The sequence below is a fragment of the Pantherophis guttatus genome, chromosome 4 (genome assembly GCF_059756535.1).
Source record: "Pantherophis guttatus breed Tessera chromosome 4, ASM5975653v1, whole genome shotgun sequence".
Classification (NCBI taxonomy): domain Eukaryota; kingdom Metazoa; phylum Chordata; class Lepidosauria; order Squamata; family Colubridae; genus Pantherophis; species Pantherophis guttatus.
This window is the reverse complement of record NC_142066.1, coordinates 31,494,549-31,514,496: the sequence shown is the minus strand read 5'-3', so window position 1 is coordinate 31,514,496 and position 19,948 is coordinate 31,494,549. Positions and strand designations below refer to the sequence as shown.

Sequence of the window (19,948 nt, the reverse complement as noted above, 5' to 3'; positions counted from 1 at the left end):
GCGACACAGCTGTTCCCCTCCCTCGCTGTTCTATTTACCTTCCCAAGCCTCCTTTTTCCACGCAAAGCGTGTGTTTAATGCATACTACGCATGCACGCAGTGTGCATTTGTGTACAGTGTGCATGTGTGCACAGCATGCATTTGGCATGCACCGTGCATGTGCGGGCAGTGAACTGGCGGCAAACCGGGGAAGATTTCACCACTGGATTAAACCCCACCTTTCTTTCTCCAACTTCCCACCACACAAACAAATTGGAAACATGCAGGGATCGGAGGAAAGGTAAGAGAATTACCTGTCAGCTCCATAGACCCAGCCTATGGCAAAAGCTTCGCCGGCTACAACAATAAGCAGGGGCAGAGTGGCTGAATAGTCATCAAACATAGTCACAAAATAGTTGCCTGAGCCTTGAACAAAAATCAAGCCCAGCAAGAATCCAATCATGCAGCACAGGACTGTAGGGAGAAAAAACATAAAAAAATATTGGCATGAACAGGTACCTGTCAGAATGTCTGGATCAGTACAGACAAAAGAGAGATGCCATTGCTATTTTTATTTAGCATCACAGGCATGATCAGAGAGTCATAAGCAGCATAACATACACGTGGCAGCATTTTTTAAAATAGGAGATGCTATCTGGATCACAGCTAAGGGTAACGTAGGCATGTAACCATTATTTTAATGGCCTATCGTCATCAGATATCTACAGCCAGTAGATATCTCCATCAGAGAGCCTATGTCAAACAGAGTTGTGAGCAAAATGCAAGGTGGCTGAGCCCAACTACTTTGCTGCAGTCTTCCCACAGAAGTTACAGCATGACAGAAGAGGAGCAAGAGTACAAAAGAGCTGTGGGACCTGGAAGAGATTGACATCTGGGGACAACAACCAGCTGCTTGGTTTTTTTAAGCCCAGGTTTGGGATGCCTGCTGGTTATATAAGCTGGGATGGAGAAGATACTATCAGATCTCTTGCCCAAGATTCAGAAAACATGGTACCAGCCCAAAGGAAAATATAGAACTGGAGGCCAGACTAGGATTATGTACCAGGGGTGAAATGTAAAATGTGTTACTACCGGTTCTGTGGGCGTGGCTTGGTGCGGGGGTGGGGGGTGGGGGGTAATGTGACTGGGTGGGCGTGGCCAACTCTTTTTTTTTTTTTTTTAACTTTTCAAAGCATTTTTTCTAATGCTTTGAAAAGCCTCTGGCGATCAGGCAACTCAGCTGGGATCGTCAGAGAGGCTTTTTAAAAAATTCTTTGAAAAGCCTCTCTGCCGATCAGGCAACTCAGCTGGGATCATCAAAGACTTTTCAAAGCATTTTTTTTACCACCTCTTCGGCCAAGAGGTTGCAGAAAAAAATGCTTTGAAAAGCCTCTGAGGATCCCAGCTGAGCCATGCGATCATCAGAGGCTTTTTTTTTTTTTTTACTTTTCAAAGCATTTTTTCATCGGAAGATGTTGTAGAAAAAATGCTTTTAAAAGTAAAAAAAAAAAAAGCCTCTGATGATCATGCGACTCAGCTGAGCATGTGGGGGGGGAGGCGGGCGCAGGGATTTTTGCTACCGGTTCTCTGAACCACCCGCCACCATCACTAGCCGATTGGGCGATCCGGTCCGAACCAGGAGCATTTCACCCCTGTTATATACCAATCATCTTCAATATACAAGCATTTATTTAGCAACCGTTTGAAGTTACAACAGCTTTGAAATAGAATGTTTTACGACAGGTTCTTGCACTTATGCTCATCGCGGCATCCCCAGTCATATGATCAAATTTGGGCACTTGGCAACCAATATGCATTATGTATTTATAATGGTTGCTGCGTCCACGGTCACATGATAACCACAATCACTCATACCTGTCTTCCTACAGGCAAAGTCAATAGGGAAAGGTGGATTTTCTTAAGAACCGCACGATTCACTTAACAACTGTGATGATTTGCTTAACAACAAAACAAATCATAAAATTGGGCATGACTGACTTAATGACTGCTTTGCTTAGCAACAGAAATTCTGGTGCCAATTGTAATCATAAATTGAGGATTATCTGCATGTTAACAGAGGTAAAAGCCCAAAATGATGTTTTTTCTCATGAAATACTTTAGAGGGAAAATTCCGATTGCATGGATTTAAAATGAATTGTAGTTGGAGCATTTGCTGTAAAGGAATGCCTGGTTTTTTTGCTTCATTGTGACATAAGAAATATGGAATTTGCATATCATCTTTTGTTCCTTCCTTCCCAGTGTCCTGCATAGTACCAGATTGATTTAAAGATGATTTTATTTTAAAATGCATTCATTGTCCTCTGGCACTCTAAAATAGGGAAATAGTAGCACCCAAATTCTGACCCAGCCATCTGAAGTAACACCATCAACAATCAACATTACTAGCATCCCATTTTAAATGCAACTCATTCTTCTGGAATCTAAAATCCTATCACCTCATCTTGCAGAATATTTTAAATCCTATCACCTGCTTAGCCGCCTATATTCTGTAGAGCAGGCTTGAGGAGAGGGAGGTGCAGCTGGTACTGTCAGCTTTGGAAACCATATGAGGCCGGAGGCTTCCACACTGCCACCATCTCATGTGTGGGAAAGTAGGAGGGGGGGATTTAGTAGAGTGATTGTATTTAGACAAAATAGCATTCTTCCTTTCGGTCAAGGTCAGGAGGATCCTGCCTCTGGAGGAATGGTTGGAGTGATGTCTCGAGATGGGACGGATGGTGATTGGAGCATGTGATTGACTGATGAGTGAGGGGATGGTTTTGGGGGTTTTGATTTACTGAAGGAAAACCCGGAACTCTCAGATTCAGGTTTTCCCAAGATGTGCCAGTATACCTACTCTAATAAATGGAACTTTGAGAAAATGCTTTCTTCAGAGTTTTTAATTGGAGTTGGGGTTTTTCTGGAACACTGACATTAACTCGAATTGTTCCGTGGCCCATGGAGCTCAAAGGGGGCCCATGAAGGGGAAATTTTAAAAATTATTTTACAAAACCAATTTTTTAAAAAGAAAAACAATATTGGATATATAGTTCATACTCTATACTTTGTGTGTATAGCAAAACCGCCTTGCAGTCTTGTTTGACATAACCTTTATTAATCTGAAACTCAGTGAACAGTTATTTATGTAATTTATTGAATTGAATTTCATTACTTGTTTATTTAAGTTTGCAAGTTTAGTTTCATTTCATTTATGAATATATTTTATTTATTTATGTAATTTATATGCCGCCCTTCTCCCGAAGGACTCAGGGCGGCTTACAAAGAACGGAACAAAAATTACATAAACATTAAAAATCCAATTAAAAATTGATTAAAATTATTTAAAATCACCCCTGCGAATCAGCCCATTTGATGAAAGAGCCACGTCTTCAATTCGCGGCGGAAGGAGAGGAGATCAGGGGCTGTCCTAAGGCCAGTGGGCAGCCCATTCCAGAGGGTCGGTGCTCCCACAGAGAACGTTCTCCCCCTAGGGGCCGCCAGCTGACATTGTCTGGCTGACGGCACCTTGAGGAGGCCCGCTCTATGAGAGCACACAGGACTATGGGAGGATGGCAGGAGATGATCCTGCAAGTACCCCGGGCCTAAGCCATGTAGGGCTTTATAGGTGAGCACCAGCACATTGAAACAGACCCAAAGGACCATTGGCAACCAGTGCAGCTCACGCAGGAGAGGTGTCACACGGGAGTAACGAGAAGCTCCTGTAACAACCCGCGCAGCCGCATTCTGGCCTAGCCATAGCCTCCGGGTGCATCTCAAGGGCAACCCCATGTAGAGGGTGTTACAGTAGTCCAACTGAGATGTAACAAGGGTGTGAGTGACCGTGGCAAGGGCATCCCGGTCTAGGAAAGGGCGCAACTGGCGCACCAGGCATACTTGTGCGAAGGCCCCCCTGGTCACGGCTGTCAAATGATCTTCTAAAGATAGCCGTGAATCCAGGAGGACACACAGATTGCGGACCCTTTCTGAGGGAGTAAGAACCTCCCCTCCTATCACAAGTGACAGGACCACTAGATCACGAGATGCCAGTATCCACAGCCACTCAGTCTTGGATGGGGTTGAGTCTGAGTCTGTTTCTTCCCATCCAGGCGCGTACCGTTTCCAGGCAGCGGGACATCACAGAAAGGGCATCCCCAGGGTGGTCCGGGTGGAGATATAAAGCTGAGTATCATCAGTATATTGATGGTACTTCACCCCGAAACCACGAATGATCTCACCCGGCGGCTTCATATAGATGTTAAAGAGCAGGGGGGAGAGAACCGACTCCTGCGGCATCCCACATGTGAGGGACCTCGGGGTGGATCTCTCTCCCCCCGTCCATACAAAATGCGAGCGGCCCAAGAGGTAGGAGAACCACCGTAAAACGGTGCCTCCTACCCCCAACCCCCCGAGTCGCTGCAGTAGGATACCATGGTCAATGGTATCAAAAGCCGCTGAGAGGTCAAGAAGGACCAGGATGGAGGAGCAACCTCGTCCCGGGCCTGCCAGAGATAATTCACTAGGGCGACCAATGCCGTTTCCGTGCTGTAGCCGCGCCTGAAACCTGATTGGTCCAGGTCCAGGTAGTCAGTTTCCTCCAGGAACTGCGGGAGCTGCTGTGCCATCATGGACTCAACAACCTTCACTATGAAGCGAAGGTTGGAGACTGGACGGTAGTTGTTAAGGGAGTCTGGATCAAGGGTGGGCTTCTTAAGGAGGGGTCGAACCAACCGCCTCTTTAAGTGTGACGAGGAAGACCCCTTCCCTTAAAGAAGCGTTGACAACTGCTTGAATCCAGCCTCCGGTCACCTCTGTGGCTGAAGAAACAAGCCAGGAGAGACAAGGGTCCAATAAACACGTGGAGGCACCTGGTCGACCCATAATCCTGTCCACTTCATCCATCGAAACAGGCTCAAACCCAACCCAGACGTTACCGTCTTTATATTTCATTTCAGTTTATGAATGGTTATGAAATGTCATCTCAAAAATCTGGAGCTCAAGAACGCAAGGAAGAACAGAGACATGATGAGATTAATAAAAAGGGGCGACAAACACTTTTTCAATTTGGCGTTAAATGCAAAACAAGCGAAACTAATCAAAATGAAACTTTAAATTCAGAACAATGTGAGACAAGTGCAGAACTGAAACAAAGGTCAGAATCACATGAGGCCAGTTTGGATTTTCAAGAAACATCAGATCTCAATTTAAAGATTTAGAGAGACAACTGAATGTTAGGGATGAGAGTACTATATGAGGGGGCCCATATCAGTCTTGTCCCAGCACTTAATAATCCTCTCTAGGGCCCTGCTGTAGAGTCCAAAGTACCGCAACCTAAAATCTCAGCCCTTGTGGTATATAACACACCCATGAATTTTGGTCTTGCCCCAGAGACTGACTGCCCCTTTGCAGTACCTGTGAAGAGTGTCCGCCGACGCTGGAGGCTTTGGAAGTTGTCCAATAAAGGAGTGATGATTCCTTGCATGTTACCTAACATGGTGCTCAGCCCTAAATTGAGCAACATAAAGAAGAACAGCATAGACCAGAAGGGGGCTGTTGGAAACAAGGTCATAGCTTCTGTGAAGGTGATGAAGGCCAGGCCTGTCCCTTCCACACCCTGAGGGAGAAAGAGAGAGAAATATGGACAATAGGAACTGTAGCAAATGTCAAATTTAAAGCAAATGGAAAACTTAATAGAGTCTTGCCCAATCTGGATTTTTTTCCAGATGTGAGGATTTCAACTTTTAAGATTTCCCCAGCCAGCATTTCCCTAGTTACACATCCAGAAGACACCAAATAGGGTGTCTGGGACAATTCTGGGAGTTGAATTCTGCAGATCTTAAAATTGCTAAGGTTGAGAAACACTGTGCTAAACTGGAAAGTTATGTTTTGACTGTCAAGTCATAATATATGCAGGGCCAATAGTTTGACTTCTTTTTATCCTAAATGCAGCTCTTTGCTTCTTAGGGTGAATTTCAGCCCAGCCATGACTGGGTCCACACACGTCATTCTAATCCATAATTTTGCTATTTTGGTTTTGCTGAACTCAGCCACTCAGATTTATAGATCCTGGTTAATGGTTTAGCAGCATGCTCTTGAATGATCTATAGTTAGCCACATTTGTGAGTCCATCCCTTGTCTACCTATTCACCTTATTCATTTCATCTTCTACACGACAGTCACCAAGTTTCCACTCCTGCAATTGCTTCTTTGTATCATTCCATTGATCCTGATACCAATTGCTGTATTGAGCAGGTGAAAATTCAGACAGATTTGCAGGAAGCAATGCCGAGAGGGAGCCATTATTCACCAGCTCTGTCAAAAGATCTGCATTTCTGCCAAACAAATAAACATACAGTAGAAAGGCTAGAAAACACATGGACCTCCAAACAGAACATAAAAACCCAAACTCAGTGATCCGGAAGACATTAGACAAAGTTTGGGCAACCAAGGCTTGGAGGCAATATTGGAATTTCAAGAATAAGTTGGGGGACAACACTGGAATTTGATGTCCAACACATCTGGAGCAATGGTGGATTGCTACCGGTTCACTCCAGTTTGGGCGAAGTGGTAGCAGCAGTGGCGGGAGGCTCCACCCACACACCCGGACATCATTAAATACGATCTGCGCAGAAGTGGTGCACACGCAAACGAAACCAGCACATGCGCACGAGCGAACTGGTAGCAAAGGTAAGTGAAACCCACCCCTGATCTGGAGGGTTCCAGGTAGAGTTTTAACTGTTGCAAGCTAATTGGTGGTATAGTGGTTAGGATGCAGTATTGTAGACTAACTCTGCCCACAGCCAGGAGTTTGACTGGCTCAAGGTTCACTCAGTCATCCATCCTTCTGAGGTCAGTAAAATGAAGACCCAAATTGTTGGGGTTAATATGTTGACATTTGTAAAGCATTCAGAAAGTGCTGTTAAGCACTATGGAGTGGTATATAAGTCCAAGTGCTGTTGCTATTTTTATGATCACATGCTTACATACAACAAACAATCAATATATATAAATATGTTTTATGGACTGGCCATTAACTCTAATAAGGAATGTCCAATAAGGCAGAGGTGTCAAACTGAAAAAAAGTTCACTCAATCAATTCCAATTTCTCATGAAAGAAAAAGATCTCACAAAGTTGGAATTGATTGTGTGAACTTTTTTTTTTAGTCCCACAAACATGTTTTCCTGCACAGGGTGGTGAGAAGCATGATAGAGAAACGTGACGGAGCTGGAAATCAGATAAGCAAAGAAATGCTTGGGGCAAGTGAGAGCCTGGGCAGTGGTAGGTGGGGCAAGCTGGCCTGGGCGGTGGTGGGTGGGGCAAGCTCTGAGGCATGGTGCTGCAATGGCAAAACAGGCAACGGAGTGGCCCTCTCTTCTCCCCGCTCCTCCTCCTTCCCTCATGTTGGCTGCTCCATTTCTCATTTCTACATTACAGTGCAGCGCTCAGGATCCACTTAGATGGGGGGGGGGGAAATAATTTGCCTGACCAAAATAACCCCGCAGTGTCCCCTGCATTGGGCTCAGCTTCGATCGGGGTTGGTCGGTGGCTCCATCAGCAGCAAACGAAACAGCCCTATCGTGCTGCGTCTCCTCCTGCCGCCAAGCACGCCCAGCCGTGCGTGGCCTTTCCTCTGCCTTTCTTTCCCTCACGGATCGTGATGGACAAAAATACAACGAAGCTGCCCACTATAGTCAAGGCCAGCCCCGCTAAACAAGTAGCAGCCACGGTGGTGGCGGAGCGTAGGACAGAGAAACAAAGGGTATAAATTGTACATGTACTTTTCAGCCCAAGACAATCCTAGGATTTGCAATCCTTGGGAGAAAGGTATTTGGGGGGAGTGGGGGAATAAGCATATTTCTTTATTGGAACCACTCATCAGACAAAGAAGCAGAAGAAAAAAAGCTATCTGGTCTCCATACAGTGGATTCAAAGCATTCCTAATGTTGTCTTTTCCTGCAAGATACAGGCCATGTACCAATAGCTTTGCCCTCCCCACTTTCTTGTTTTGGGATAAGAAAATGAAGATTAAAAACCAAGAAATGATATTACAAAAGTTTTTCTTTTTAGCTGTTGCTAAACGTATTTCAAAAGCAGAAGAAAAAAAACCTGAAGGGGCCTAAAAGTGCATTTATCACATTTTTCTCAGAACAATTAGCTGAACTCTGCATTGTTTATCATTATTTTAGGTAGTAAAACTTCAGTATTCAGGTTAAATTACCGTGTTGGCACTTTGCGATAAATAAATGGGTTTTGGGTTGCAGTTTGGACACTCGTCTCTAAAAGGTTCGCTATCACTGGCTTACATCCTGCAACAATACCTTTTAAAACCATCCAACAACATTGGCCCATCCCAAATCCTTGGGAAGGACTTGATAGGTAGATTAAAATGCCAAATGTAGTCTAAACATCTGGTTGACTGTGCAATGAACCATAACAATATCCAGTTATTTCCAGGCATAACTGGGAATAATACCTAATACTATCTCAAGCTGTGAAATGCCCTGCCTTTCTCATAATTAGCATGAAGGCGACAAAGTCAGTCAAGCCATTTTAACTGCAAGATAGGTAACAGCAATGGGTACTATAAATCCAATATGCCACAAGAAGGAGGGATGGCTGAAAGATGCCCATTTTTCTGGGAGTAAATAAGACTTGTCCCACTTATATCTGATACACGTGGAGCCAAATAGCCCAGCCAACTTAGGACCTACCTTCTGCTATTACACCTCCCCTTCAGTACTTGAAAAGGGGTATCATATCCCCACTCAATCCTTTCTTGCAGGACTGATCATAGCACTTAGACTTATATACCGCTTCACAGTGCTTTACAGCCCTCTCTAAGCGGTTTACAGAGTCAGCATATTGCCCCCAACAATCTGGGTCACCATTTTACCCACCTCGGAAGGATGGAAGGCTGAGTCAACCTTGAGCCAATTAGGATCGAACTCCTGGCAGTGAGCTCAGTTCACCTGCAATACTACATTCTGACCACTGCGTCACCAAAGCTCTTAATTGCATTTATCCTCCTTTAACCCACAGTTAGGTGGACACTAACCTTACAACACAGTTGTGTGCCAATACATTGGCTCGGAAACCCAGCACGGCAAAAACCACCAGTGTGGCCAACACCGAGGTAAGGAAATTGATGCCAGACACAAGCAACCCATCGATGTGGCAGTTGTTATGCTGAGGATTGTAGCTGGAGTAAGCAATGATGGTGCCGAAGCCCAGGCCCAGAGCAAAGAACACCTGGGTGGCTGCCTGACGCCAGACCTGCATATCTCCCCAAATGGACAGCTTGGAGAGTGGGGAAAGGTAAGATATTGTGAGGAAGGGACAAAAGGCATCATTTCGTATTTCTGCACCTCTGGCCCTTTTCTCATGTGCTGAAAGGCATAAAAAAAACCTCAAGATGTTTTGGTCATCTCATGACTGGACTATACCATGCATTACACACAGGATTGCCCTTGAAGACTATCTGGAGGCTACAGATAGTCCAGAATGTGGCAATATGGACAGTTATGGACAAGCCCATGTAATACCCCTGCTTCATGAGTTGCACTGCAGGCCAGCAGGCCTCCGAATGCAATTCAAGGTGTTGGTTATCATCTATAAAATCCTATTTGGCAGTGTTTCTCAACCTTGGCACTTTGAAGATGTGTGGATTTCAACTCCCAGAATTCCCCAGCCAGCTATGTTGCCTGGGGAATTCTGGGAATTGAAGTCCACACATCTTCAAGGTGTCAAGGTTGAGAAACACTGCTATATGGGATAAGAATTGGATTTTGAGGGATTGCCTATTTCTGCCTGGCAGAGCTAGCAAACTCCAAGTCCCGTCAATTAAACAATGTCATCTGATGGGACTCATCTCTGACATGAGATCTATATTATAGAACACCATCCCAACCTAGGTTTATTTGACTCCTGTCCTCACTGCAGGATTGTTTAAATGAGCCTTTAAAACCTGACTCAGTTCTCAGGTCTTAGATTAGAACAGATGTTGGGCCCCTAGTGGGATGTTTTCTTATTCAATTGATCTTAATTTTCTCTGGACTTCCTTTTGGTTGACATAAGTCATTTTTCTGTACAGCAAAAGCGCTGAAAAAAGTGCCTAATTTTAATGGTGTGAAGACATCTTGGCTGCAGCATTCCCATGGTTACATCATTAAAATTAGGGCACTTTGCAACCAGTATGTATTTACAGCAGTTCCAGAAGTCATGTGATCGCTATCAGCTGACTTCTGACAAGCAATATCAATGGGGAAGCCGATCAGTTTAAGGATTGCATGATTCCCTTAATAACTGCAATAATTCCCTTAACAGCTGTGACAATAAAAAATGTAAAATGGAGGCGACTCACTTAATAACCACTTTGCTAAGCAACAGAAATTCTGCTCCCAATTGTGAATATAACCCGAGGACTACCCATACTTCAAAACCAGGATGGCGCCCAAGGCTGGAATCTCTTACCGTAGGGGTGAACATGATCTTGATTCCATCAACTGCCCCTTCTAACAGCAAAGCACGTACTAGGAAGCACAAGAGAACCAAGTAAGGGAACAGAGAACTGAAATACAGAACCTGGGATGGAGAGAAATAATTTACATAATCAATAATCAATAATTTACATAATCAATGTCAATAATTTACATAATCAATGTAAAAATCAAGGTGTGGCGAGAATCATGCTGGCCGACGGCGCACAAGGGTAACATTTTGTTTTCATGTTTCTGTAGCTTCTTTTCTACAAATGTATGTATGTATGTATGTATGTATGTATGTATGTATGTATGTATGTATGTTTTATTAAACTTATACAGGCAGTCCTTAACTTACGACCACATTTGAGCCCAAAATTTCTGTTGCTAAGTAAAACAGTTGTTAAGTGAGCTTGCCCCATTTTATGGCCTTTCTTGCCACAGTTAAGTGAATCACTGCAGTTGTTAAATTAGTCAAATTAGATTCACTGTTGTTAAGTGAATCTGGCTTCCCCATTGACTTTGCTTGACAGAAGGTTGTAAAAGGGGCTGCAATGGTCGTTAAGTGTGAAAACTGGTCATAAAGTCACTTTTATCGGTGCTGTTGTAACTTTAAACGGTCACTAAATGAACGAAGGACTATAGGTATAGCTGCCCATCTCATACACAGCGACTCTGGGCAGTCTACAACATTAAAAATCCACACTTAAAAATTCACAGTTCTCTTCATTCAGTCTATAATCCAAATTATTTGGTTCCCCTTCTTATGCCTCTTCTTCCCCTTCCTTCCCAATTCCCTTCCTCCCTGAAATCCCAAAGTAAATGCAAATTTCCTCAGCTATAAGATCAGCTAGTGAAGATGAAAATGTGGTCCACAGTATCTAGGTTGAGGAAGAGAAGACAACTATATGCAAGGTAATGGTTGGGATGTCTATTACAGGTAGTCCTCAACTTACGACCCATCATTTAGAAACTTTTTGAAGTTACAACAGACCTCCCTAGGGCTACATAGCCTGGATTTGAAGTTCTGGTGCCCCCTCCCCACCCACCCCCCAATCAAGTGATCATATAGTGGACGTTCAGCAAGCAATCTACATTTGCAACAGTTTTCAGTGTCCTGAAATCATGTCACCATGATTTACAACTTTTTTGCTGGAAACCAGCATTTACTTCCAGTTTGCAGCAAAAAAAAAAAAACGTCCATTGCGAACAATGGATTTACTTAATGACTCAATGAACCCTTAACTGCTGCAAATCAGATCATAAAGTGGTGTTCCGCTTAATGACTGAAATGGTTTATGGCCATAATTTAGAGCTCAGTTACAGATGTAAGTCGAGGACTACCTGTACAGTGGTGAAATGAACTTACCTTCACTACCGGTTGGAAATGTGAGCGCGTGCATCTCTTCTGTGCATGCACAGAGGGTCAAAAATGGGATGTAATGACATCCCGGTGGGTGGGCAGAGTCTCCCGCCGCCAGCCCTACTGGCTCGCGTGAGCTGGGTAGATCCCGCCAGATTTCACCGCTGTACCTGTATGAAGTTTCTGAGCGAATATTTTGTGTTAAGACAGAAGAATGGACACAACCCACCTTGCCTGATGATTTAATGCCTTTGATCATGGCGAGACAAACCAGCATCCAAGCAGCAAAGAGGCAGCCAGTAAGGGCTGGGTCAAGACCCCCACTCTCCTCTATGGAGTTGGTAATGTGCAAGGCCTTTCGGTTCCAGAAATAGATAGTGGGAGAACTGTCCGTGCATTCAGATTCTGTGACTGAAAAGAGAGCGAGAGGGAGAGGAAAAGAAAAAGAAATAGAGAGTCTGTTAGGGTTAAGGATAAATGACCAGCTTTTCCTTTTCCAATGATGTTGTAATAAAGAAAACAGGACATTTATTTTGGAATATTGTGGATAAAGTTCATGCGTGTCTAGTACATTTAAATATATTGATTTCCAGGATGCCTCTGGAAATCTATCCCAAATGGATGTTTCTTTTTCTCATTTCATGGCAATTCCATGTTATTTTAGAACTGTAAAGATTACAAAACTGACTTTAGCAAGTACAGAAAATATGAGCAAAGGGCAGATTTATTTGCAGTTTTTCTTTCACTAGCCAGCCAAATATATAAATGCAGAAGTATTTTCAGAAAAGGCAGTGAGGGTTTTTCCATTTTGAGGCTTGTATCCTTTAGTCTTCAGTTCCTGCATTGTTTGCACTTGAAATGTTCGGTAATTTGATGCATTCAAATGTATTTTCCCAGACTGCAGCTATGGCGTGCTTTTCGGCATGCAGAAAGTCTCAATTTCAAATTATAATCTATTTTTTGACACCTAAGCAGGGTTGGGAAAGATTCTTCTCTGGGAATCTGCAAAGACTGATTCTCAGCATTCCTAAACAAACCTTGACAGCCCCAAACAATCCACGCTGAAAACGGAGTTGGCAAATGGTTTATTTCAGCTGCAAGGTAGCTCCGAGGCAACACTAAATTACATTAGTTTAAAGTTGGCGCTGAGAGCAGTCGCCTCTCTGTGCTTTTTATATGTCCGCACAGGCTCCACCCGTCCCACATACATAATGAACAGCTGAGCTAGTCTCAGCTGATCGAGGCATTCAAATGGGCTGCCAATTATCCCTGCGTCGGCCCGTGATGTCATTAAACACTGCTGTCGCCTCCATTCGCCTGTGATCCTCCACTGCCTCCATTCGCTGCCGATCCTTTCCTCGACACGTCTGATCACCTAACACCCGGTGTCACCATCACCAACCGCTGTGAAGAGCTTCCCCATTTCAGCTTCCAGATAGCTTGAGTTTGCGTTCCCATGGCCTCCTCTTCACCTCCCATATGCATTGTCGAGCAGGAGACTGGGCTCGACACTGATACTATTTAGGTGTAAGACACTGGATGGACCAATTGCCTATTTGGATTAAGGTAGCTTCCAATGTGTCTCAAGTTCTTGCAATTTTCCTAAACAATTCAAATGCTGTGCCAATTTTCCAGGGTGAACAGATAAAATATGTTGAGCCTTTTCACAAAGGTAATCAACTATAATTTAAAAAAAATATCTTCCAATGTCTGCTCGTTACTACTTCTTTTCAGAATAAAGAGCAATTTATCATTAAAATTCCTCAGCTTCAGTTCTGAGCTACAAATGCCTGTAAATTTCAAAGTTTCTACTTTTATGTATTTCAAAAGAAATACTTTGTTATAAAGAAAGACAGAGAAAATGTTATAAGGAATATTGTAAAGTCTTCTTCCTTTTCCAGCAGCGGCCAGCTAGGTAACACCCAATCAAAGAAATTTCCTCTCATTTCCAAAGTACCTAAAACAGACAATTTATTTTATTTATTTAGCATATGGGGTTGTACATTGGAAGCCAGGAGTCTACAATGTTATTACAGAATAATAGTTTGGCTACCTTAAGATGATAAGGCTTAACAATAATAAAATCGTAACAACAATAAAAGAGAAAGCCATAAATAACATAGCAAGAGATCTTTTTTTAAATAGAACTTGCTTATGACTAAATACTGTAGAAAGAGTTTAGTCCATGGAAAAGACTGCTGACTAATATAGCAAGGTTTACTGTACTATCTAAATGACAAAGATCTGCATGACCACTAGATGGCAGCAGTTGTTTCTGTATCATTTTCATTTTCTTTAATACTGCAATAGTTTTCCAATATTGACAAGCGCATGGATTTCATTTCCCAGAATTCTCTAGCCAGCATGTTGGTGAGAATATTTTGGGAGTTGAAATCCTTTCATTTTTAAAGTTGCCATGGTTGAGAAATATTATTTTAATAGTTGCCTAGATTTTTGCAGTCCAAGTACGGACTTAACAGTGGGGAATCACTGTTAATTTACTTAGACAATTTCTAAAGGATATATAATGTAGAAACTATTATTTAGCTCCTTCTGTATCCAGGATATGACATTTCATGGCACTGGGGCGGGGGGGGGGAAGACTTTTTTTAAGAGATCAAGTTTAATTCCTGGTTATCTGTCAAGAACTCAAAAGATTGCTGTGTTCCAACTCAACCTTCTGGTTTATTTATAATCTTCTATCCCTATATTCTTTCATGGTGGATTAGCAAGATTATACTGTATATGCCCCCCTTCATGGATCAACTGCCTTGTCGTGGCGAAGGGGCTCGCGTAGCTCAATGAAGCTATGAACTATGCCGTGCAGGGCCACCAAGACAGACAGGTCATAGCAGAGAGTTCTGACAAAACGTGACCCACTGGAGAAGGAAATGGCAACCCACTCCAGTATCTTTGCCATGAAAACTCCATGGACAGTACCAAAAGGCAAAAAGATATGACGCTGGAAAATGAGCCCCTCAGGCCGGAAGGTGTCCAATATGCTGCTGGGGAAGAGCAGAGGGCTAATACTAGTAGCACCAGAAAGAGTGATGCGACTGGGCCAAAGCCGAAAGGTCGCTCAGCTGTGGATGCATCTGATGGTGAAAGGAAAGTCCGATGCTGTAAAGATCTATTCTCCATAGGAACCTGGAACTTAAGCTCCATGAATCAAGGCAAGCTGGAGGTGGTCAAACAAGAGATGAAAAGACTGAACATCGACATCTTAGGAATCAGCAAACTAAACTGGACAGGAATGGGTGAATTTAATTCAGATGACCATCAGGTATACTATTGCAGGCAAGAATCCCTTAGAAGAAATGGAGTAGCCTTCATAATCAATAAAAGAGTAGGAAAAGCAATACTGGGATGCAATCCCCAAAATGACAGAATGATCTCAGTTCGAATCCAAGGCAAACCATTCAATATCGCAGTTATCCAAGTCTATGCCCCAACCACTGGTGCTGAAGAGGATGAAACTGACCGGTTCTATGAAGCCCTACAGCACCTTACAGAATTAACACCAAAAAATTATGTCCTTATCATCATGGGGGATTGGAATGTTAAAGTAAGAAGCCAAAAGATAACCAGAATAACAGGCAACGTTGGCCTTGGAGTACAAAATGAAGCAGGGCACAGACTGATATTTTGTCAAGAGAATATGATGGTCAGAGCAAACACTTTTTTCCAACAACCCAAGAGACGACTCTACACATGGACATGACCAGACCACATGACCAGACGGTCAACACAGAAATCAGATTGACTATGTGCTCTGCAGCCAAAGATGGAGAAGCTCTATATAGTCAGTAAAAACAAGACCAGGAGCTGACTGTGGCTCCGATCATGAGCTTCTCGTTGCAAAATTTAGACTTAAATTGAAGAAAGTAGGGAAAAGCACTAGGCCACTCAGGTATAAACTAAATCATATCCCTGATGAATATACAGTAGAGGTGACAAATAGATTTAAGGAATTAGATCTGATACACAGAGTGCCTGAAGAACTATGGACAGAGGTTCACAACATTGTACAAGAGGTAGCAACTAAAACCATCCCAAAGAAAAAGAAATGCAAGAAAGCTAAATGGTTGTCTGAGGAAGCATTACAAATAGCTGAGGAAAGAAGGGAAGCGAAAGGCAAGGGAGAAAGAATGCAGTTGAATGCAGAATTCCAGAGAATAGCTAGAAGAGATAAGAGATAGAAGAGATAAGAATGTATTCTTAAATGAACAGTGCAAAGAAATAGAAGAAAACAACAGAATAGGGAGCATCAGAGATCTCTTCAAGAAAATTGGAGATATGAAGGGAATGTTTCATGCAAAGATGGGCGTGATGAAGGATCAAAATGGCAGGGACCTATCAGAGGCAGAAAATATTAAGGTGGCAAAACTACACAGAAGAACTGTACAAGAACGAGTTTAACGTCCCTGATAACTACAATGGTGTGGTCACTGACCTTGAGCCAGACATCCTGGAATGTGAAGTCAAATGGGCCTTAGGAAGTCTGAGCAACAACAAAGCTAGTGGAGGTGACAGTATTCCAGCTGAGCTATTCAAAATCTTAAAAGACGATGCAGTAAAAGTGGTACACTCAATTTGCCAGCAAATTTGGAAAACTCAACAGTGGCCACAGGATTGGAAAAGGTCAGTTTACATTCCAATTCCAAAGAAAGGCAATGCCAAAGAATGTTCAAACTATCGCACCATTGCACTCATTTCATATGCTAGCAAAGTTATGCTCAAAATCCTACAAGCTAGGTTTCAGCAGTATGTGGACCGAGAACTACCAGAAGTACAGGCAGGATTTTGAAGAGGCAGAGGAACTAGAGATCAAATTGCCAACATATGCTGGATCCTGAAGAAAGCTAGGGAATTCCACTTCTGCTTCATTGACTATACTAAAGCCTTTGATTGTGTGGATCACACAACAAATTGTGACAAGTTCTTAAAGAAAGGGAGTACCAGACCATTTTATTTGTCTCTTGAGAAAGCTAAATGCAGATCAAGAAGTAACAGTGAGAACTGGACACGGAACCACTAATTGGTTAAAAATTGAGAAAGGAGTCCGGCAAGGATACTTGTATACTGTATACTTGTATACTGTCACCCTGCCTATTTAACTTATATGCAGAGCACATCATGTAACTTTGTTGCTTGTATCCTTATGATTTATATTGATATTGATTGTTTCCTAGTATGATTTGATTGCTTATTTGTACCCTACAACTATCATTAAGTGTTGTACCTATGATTCTTGATGAATGTATCTTGTCTTTTTATGTACACTGAGAGCATATGCATCAAAGACAAATTCCTTGTGTGTCCAATCACACGTGGCCAATAAAGAATTCTATTCTATTCTATCATGAGAAAGGCGGGGCTAGATGAAGGAGCCTTGGTGGCGCAGCGGATTAAAGTGCTGTTAAGTAGCACTTAGCTGCCAGCTGCCTGCAATTACTGCGAGTTCAAATCTCACCAGGTTCAAGGTTGACTCAGCCTTCCATCCTTCCGAGGTAGGTAAAATGAGGACCTGGATTGTGGGGGCAATAAGCTGACTTTGTATAAAAAAGAACACCGCTTAGGGGGGGGGCCAAAAGCCCTACTAAGCAGGTATATACAAAAGTATGAAGGCTATTGCTTAAAAGCATTGTAAGCCGCCCTGAGTCTCCAGAGAAAGGCATATAAATCGAACCAATAAATAAATAAATAAATGGAATTAAGATTGCTGGGAGAAATATCAACAACCTCAGATATGCAGATGATACCACTCTAATGGCAGAAAGTGAAGAGGAACTAAAGAGCCTCTTAATGCGGGTGAAGGAGGAGAGTGCAAAAGTTAGCTTGAAACTCAACATTAAGAAAACTAATGTCATGGCATCCGGCCCTCTCAATTCCTGGCAAATAGATGGGGAAGAAATGGAGGTAGTGACAGATTTTATTTTCCTGGGCTCCAAGATCACCCCAGATGGGGACTACAGCCAAGAAATTAAAAGACGCTTGCTCTTGGGGAGGAAAGCTATGGTAAATCGAGACAGCATGCTAAAAAGCAGAGACATCACCCTGCCAACAAAAGTGTGAATAGTCAAGGCTATGGTTTTCCCAGTTGTAATGTATAGCTGTGAAAGTTGGAGCATAAGGAAGGCTGAGCACCAAAGAATTGAGGCCTTTGAACTCTGGTGCTAGAGAAGACTCTTGCGAATCCCTTGGACTGCAAGGTGATCAAACTGGTCAGTCCTAGAGGAGATCAACCCTGACTGCTCTTTAGAAGGCCAGATCCCGAAAATCAAATATTTTGGCCACCTAAAGAGAAGGAAGGACTCACTGAAGAAGAGCCTAATGCTGGGAACGATTGAGGGTAAAAGAAGAAAGGGATGACAAAGAATGAGGTGGCTGGATGGAGTCACTGAAGCAGTAGGTGTGAGCTTAAATGGTCTCCGTGGGATGGCAAACGACAGGAAGGCCTGGAGGAACGTTGTCCATGAGGTCGTGATAGGTCGGACATGACTTCGCAACTAACAACAACAACACAACAACAACTGTATATGCCTACTTCAAAGCAGATCAGGAGTCTGTCCCTTTTTTGTCCACCCTGACTAACAGCAACTGTCTGCGATTCAAAAGTGTTTTTCTCAGGCCTATTTAGAAATTTTGCATCAAAATCATATGCTTTCCCTTTGAGTTAAAGCATGGTGTCCAGCCTTTTGGCTCCACACATTGAGTAAAGAGAAATTGTCTTGGACCACATATAAAGTATGTAATATAGTTAATGTATATAAATCACACAATAATCGTAAAAGTTTACAATCTTTTGGGAAAGCATTAGTAGCTGTCCAGGGCCACATGTGGCCAATGGACTAGACCGGGGGTCGGCAACCTGCAGCTCTAGAGCTGCATGCGGCTCTTTGGGCCCTCTCCTGCAGCTCCCTGTCAGATGATCCCACCACTGGGTGGCCCCTCCCCTCCTCCTCACTCCTCGCCTGCCCTGAGAAGAGAAGGGCAACTGCAGCGGATGGAGACTTCCTCTATATTCCAGAGTGGGAGTGAAGCGCTTCTCTACTTGCCTCTTTTTCCGGCCCTTGTTGGTGCTGTGCACGCTTTGGCCACTGGGGGAGATGCGTGACTTTGCTCTGCGCCAAAACACTGGCTGGGCCACCCGGCTGCAGCCGATGCTGCGTGTTGTAATGGGCTCCAGGAGGAGGAGGAGGAGGGGACACCGTCTCCCCCATTGTGCAGCGCGCTAAGTTTAAGTGCAAGAGCAGCAAGCAGCCACAGAGGCAGAGAGAGGAATGTGAGGAAACGCGCCCCAACCAGTGTCTCAGGGCGGAGAAAGTTGCACATCTCCCCATGTTCCTTATTCCTTAGCAAGCTGCACAGAGGAGGAGACGGCATCCCCTCCTGCTCCTTCTGGAGCCCATTACGATACAGAGCATCGGCTGGGGCGGCCCAGTTGGTGTCTTGGGGTGGAGAAAGTTGCGCGTCTCCCAACAAGGTTGTTTGCCAGAAAAAGAGGCAAACAGAGGGGCATTTCGTTTCCCCTCTGAAACACGAAGAAAGTCTCCATTCGCCTTCACTGCCTTTCTCAGGGCAGGCAAGGAGTGAGGAGGAGGGGAGGGTGAGGAGCGGGAGGCCCAGCCAGCCGTCAGGGAGCCATAGCAGGGGGATGAAAGAGCTTCTTTTATCTGGGAAAGAAAAAGAGATGGGGGAGAAAGATGAGAAGAGGGAAAGGGAGGGAGAAAGATGAGAGAGAGAGAGAGAGAAAGAGAGAGAGAGAGAGAGAGAGAGAGAGAGGGAGAAAAATGAGAGAGAGAGGGAGAAAGAGAGATGGGGAGAAAGATGAGAAAAAGGGAGGGAGGGAGAAAGATGAGAAAGAGAGGGAGAGATGAGAGAGGAAGAAAGAGAGAGAGGGAGAAAGAAGAAATGGAGAGAGAGGGAGAAAGATGAGAAAGAGAGGGAGAGATGAGAGAGGAAGAAAGAGAGAGAGGGAGAAAGAAGAAATGGAGAGAGAGGGAGAAAGATGAGAAAGAGAGAGGGAGAAAGATGAGAAAGAGTGAGGTAGAAAGAAAGAGGTAGAAAGATGAGAGAGGGAGGGAGAGAGAGAGGGAGATAGATAGAGGGAGGGAGAAAGAGATGAGA

General features: G+C 43.7%; 1 protein-coding gene across 2 annotated transcripts in view; it reads right to left on the bottom strand.

Annotated features, from left to right (window-relative positions):
* SLC6A16 (solute carrier family 6 member 16) overlaps positions 1–19,948 on the bottom strand; it is a 53,750-nt gene that overhangs the window by 8,253 nt on the left and 25,549 nt on the right. For both annotated transcript variants that reach the window (XM_034423297.3, XM_087891880.1), the window contains exons 6-11: positions 12,048–12,229; positions 10,448–10,558; positions 9,033–9,274; positions 6,125–6,308; positions 5,389–5,590; positions 294–453 (exon numbers count right to left, since the gene is read on the bottom strand). In XM_034423297.3, coding sequence (XP_034279188.2) covers positions 294–453; positions 5,389–5,590; positions 6,125–6,308; positions 9,033–9,274; positions 10,448–10,558; positions 12,048–12,229 — 1,081 coding nt within the window. The remainder of the gene's footprint in view (positions 1–293; positions 454–5,388; positions 5,591–6,124; positions 6,309–9,032; positions 9,275–10,447; positions 10,559–12,047; positions 12,230–19,948) is intronic.